The sequence below is a fragment of the Myotis davidii genome, unplaced genomic scaffold, assembly GCF_000327345.1.
Source record: "Myotis davidii unplaced genomic scaffold, ASM32734v1 scaffold217, whole genome shotgun sequence".
In the NCBI taxonomy this organism is placed as follows: domain Eukaryota; kingdom Metazoa; phylum Chordata; class Mammalia; order Chiroptera; family Vespertilionidae; genus Myotis; species Myotis davidii.
Genome location: NW_006290034.1, coordinates 7,907,621 through 7,909,887, shown reverse-complemented (window position 1 = coordinate 7,909,887; position 2,267 = coordinate 7,907,621). Strand labels below are relative to the sequence as shown.

General features: G+C 46.7%; 1 protein-coding gene across 1 annotated transcript in view; it reads left to right on the top strand.

Moving 5' to 3' along the window:
* The first annotated feature begins 25 nt into the window (after positions 1 to 25).
* Positions 26 to 2,267, top strand: part of AP4B1 (adaptor related protein complex 4 beta 1 subunit) — a 10,589-nt gene continuing 8,347 nt past the window's right edge. Inside the window, exons 1-2 of the mRNA XM_006763028.2 lie at positions 26 to 543; positions 1,560 to 1,784. Of these exons, the coding sequence (XP_006763091.2) occupies positions 1,564 to 1,784 (221 nt within the window). The 5' untranslated portion in view covers positions 26 to 543; positions 1,560 to 1,563. The remainder of the gene's footprint in view (positions 544 to 1,559; positions 1,785 to 2,267) is intronic.

Sequence of the window (2,267 nt, the reverse complement as noted above, 5' to 3'; positions counted from 1 at the left end):
CCTCCGCCAGAGCGAAGGCGCTTTCCCGCGTGGGCTGGGCCGGGGGCTTCCCGCCGCCCCGGAGTCTAAGGCCGTGGCGTCTCCCCCGCGAGGCTCAGTTTCGACCTCGTTTACTCAGCTGGGCGGTGTCATCCCTCTTTAACTGCTGACTCCCTACTTGTCACACATCCAGTTCGGACCTTTTTTATCTTCAGCCCCGCAGAGCCTAACTGCTTGCTTGGCGTTTCCGCCTGGATGTTTCTTCAAAGTCATGCAGAATAGTTCCTCATCCTCCCCCGCCCCAAACCTGCTGGTGAACATTGCTGCCCCGCTGGCCAAGCGTGGGAATCAGTCTTGATGACACTTCACAACTCAAGCCGGACGTGTTCATAGTTCTGAATATCCATCCTTAAAAAAAGACAAAAGGGCACTGGTGTTGTCCCGGTCTCATTGCCAAAGCAATTGCAGTAGCCGAGGTGCCAGCAGGTCACCTTGCCCCCTCATTGCAGGCAGAGAGATCTTTCCAGCTTACGAATTTGAACGTATAAAAGTCTTGCCTAAACCGTGGGTCACAAACTTTAGTATATGCAAAAGCCCCTTGGGGTGCTTTTTAAATTTTAATATAAAATTTTCATCCAATCCAGTCATTCTGATCTCAGTAGGATGGGATGGAACCCAGAAATCTGCATTTTTAACAAACATCCCATCTGATTCCTGTAGGAGACCATAGTTTGAGAAACGGTGATCTACATAATCACATCAAAATTTACATTTTTATATATATGTGTGTGTGTGTATATATATACATATATATATAGTATTGATTTCAGAAAGGAAGGGAGAGGGAGAGAGAAATAGAAACATCAATAATAAGAATCATTGATTGGCTGCCCCCTGCATGCCCCCTATTGGGGATCCAGCCCATAACCCGGGCATGTGCCCTTGACCAGCATCGAACCTGGGACCCTTCAGTCTGAAGGCTGACGCTCTATCCACTGAGCCAAACCGGTCCGGGCACGTCCAAATGTTTTATCATTGCATCCAAGGAATGCCAGGCTAACTCAAGCACCTGCAGACTCTCAAAAGAATGTACCATTGTTACTCAGGCCTACCTGCCATATGGCACTTATCGTTACCTATCCAGCACACCTGCCTGGTGAGGCCTGCGCATTCAGCTCTGGATTCCCACTGTCCCTTGTCTTCTGTTATCGTACTTATCTGTTGTACTGTAATTAGTGGTGCTCTTGTCTGGTTCCTTAGTAGACTTTGAGTTCCTAGACATCTGAGACCATTCCTTTTTCAAGATTATGTCCCCAGATCATATCCCTGGGATGTAAAGGCTGAATTTCACTGGAATGTATTCGGAATTCAGTAAGTGTTGAACAAATAGAAGAATGTTTATTGCAGGCCCCTGGGTGACATACTAGACAAGGTGGACCTGATTGCTTCCCTCGCAGAGATCATAATCTAGTTAGATAACCAGGACATGTATAAGAAAAAAACCAAAACCAAAAAACCCTTCATTATAGGTTGGGAATTAACGTGTTTTTGCTTCTTCCTACTATGTGTGTTGGTTTCAGGCACATGACTCAGGGCGTGGACATGTCTGGTGTTTTCATGGAAATGGTGAAGGCCAGTGCCACCGTAGATATTGTTCAGAAGAAGTTGGTTTATCTCTACATGTGCACATACGCTCCCCTGAAGCCAGATCTGGCTCTCCTGGCCATCAACACACTGTGCAAAGACTGTTCAGACCCCAACCCGATGGTGCGTAGGCTGGCACTGCGGAGCATGTGCAGCCTCAGGTGAGCACCCTTTTGCTTGCTCGTTTCTCAGGGGCTGATGAATATAGGAGGTCAAGGGGTAGGTGTTTTATTTCATTTTTAAATTTAATTTAACTTTTTCCATCACCATTTATCCCCTCTAGCTATGCCTTCTTCTATATCCCTTATCTGCTCCCCTGCCCTCTGCAATCACCAAGCTGTTGTTCATGTCCATGAAGGGGTAGGGCTTTTTTTGTTTGTTTTTATTGATTTCAGAGAGGAAGGGGGAGGAAGAGAGAGATAGAAACATCAATTATGAGAGAATCATTGATTGGCTGCCTCCTACATGCCCCCCACTGGGGACCGAGCCCACAACCCAGGCATGTGCCCCTGACCGGAATCGAACCCAGGACCCCTCAATCCCCAGGCCAACGCTCTATCCACTGAGCCAAATCAGCTAGGATGAAATGAACATACTTTTAATAGCAATGCTTACATATATATGCATCATTTTAAAAATCCTAA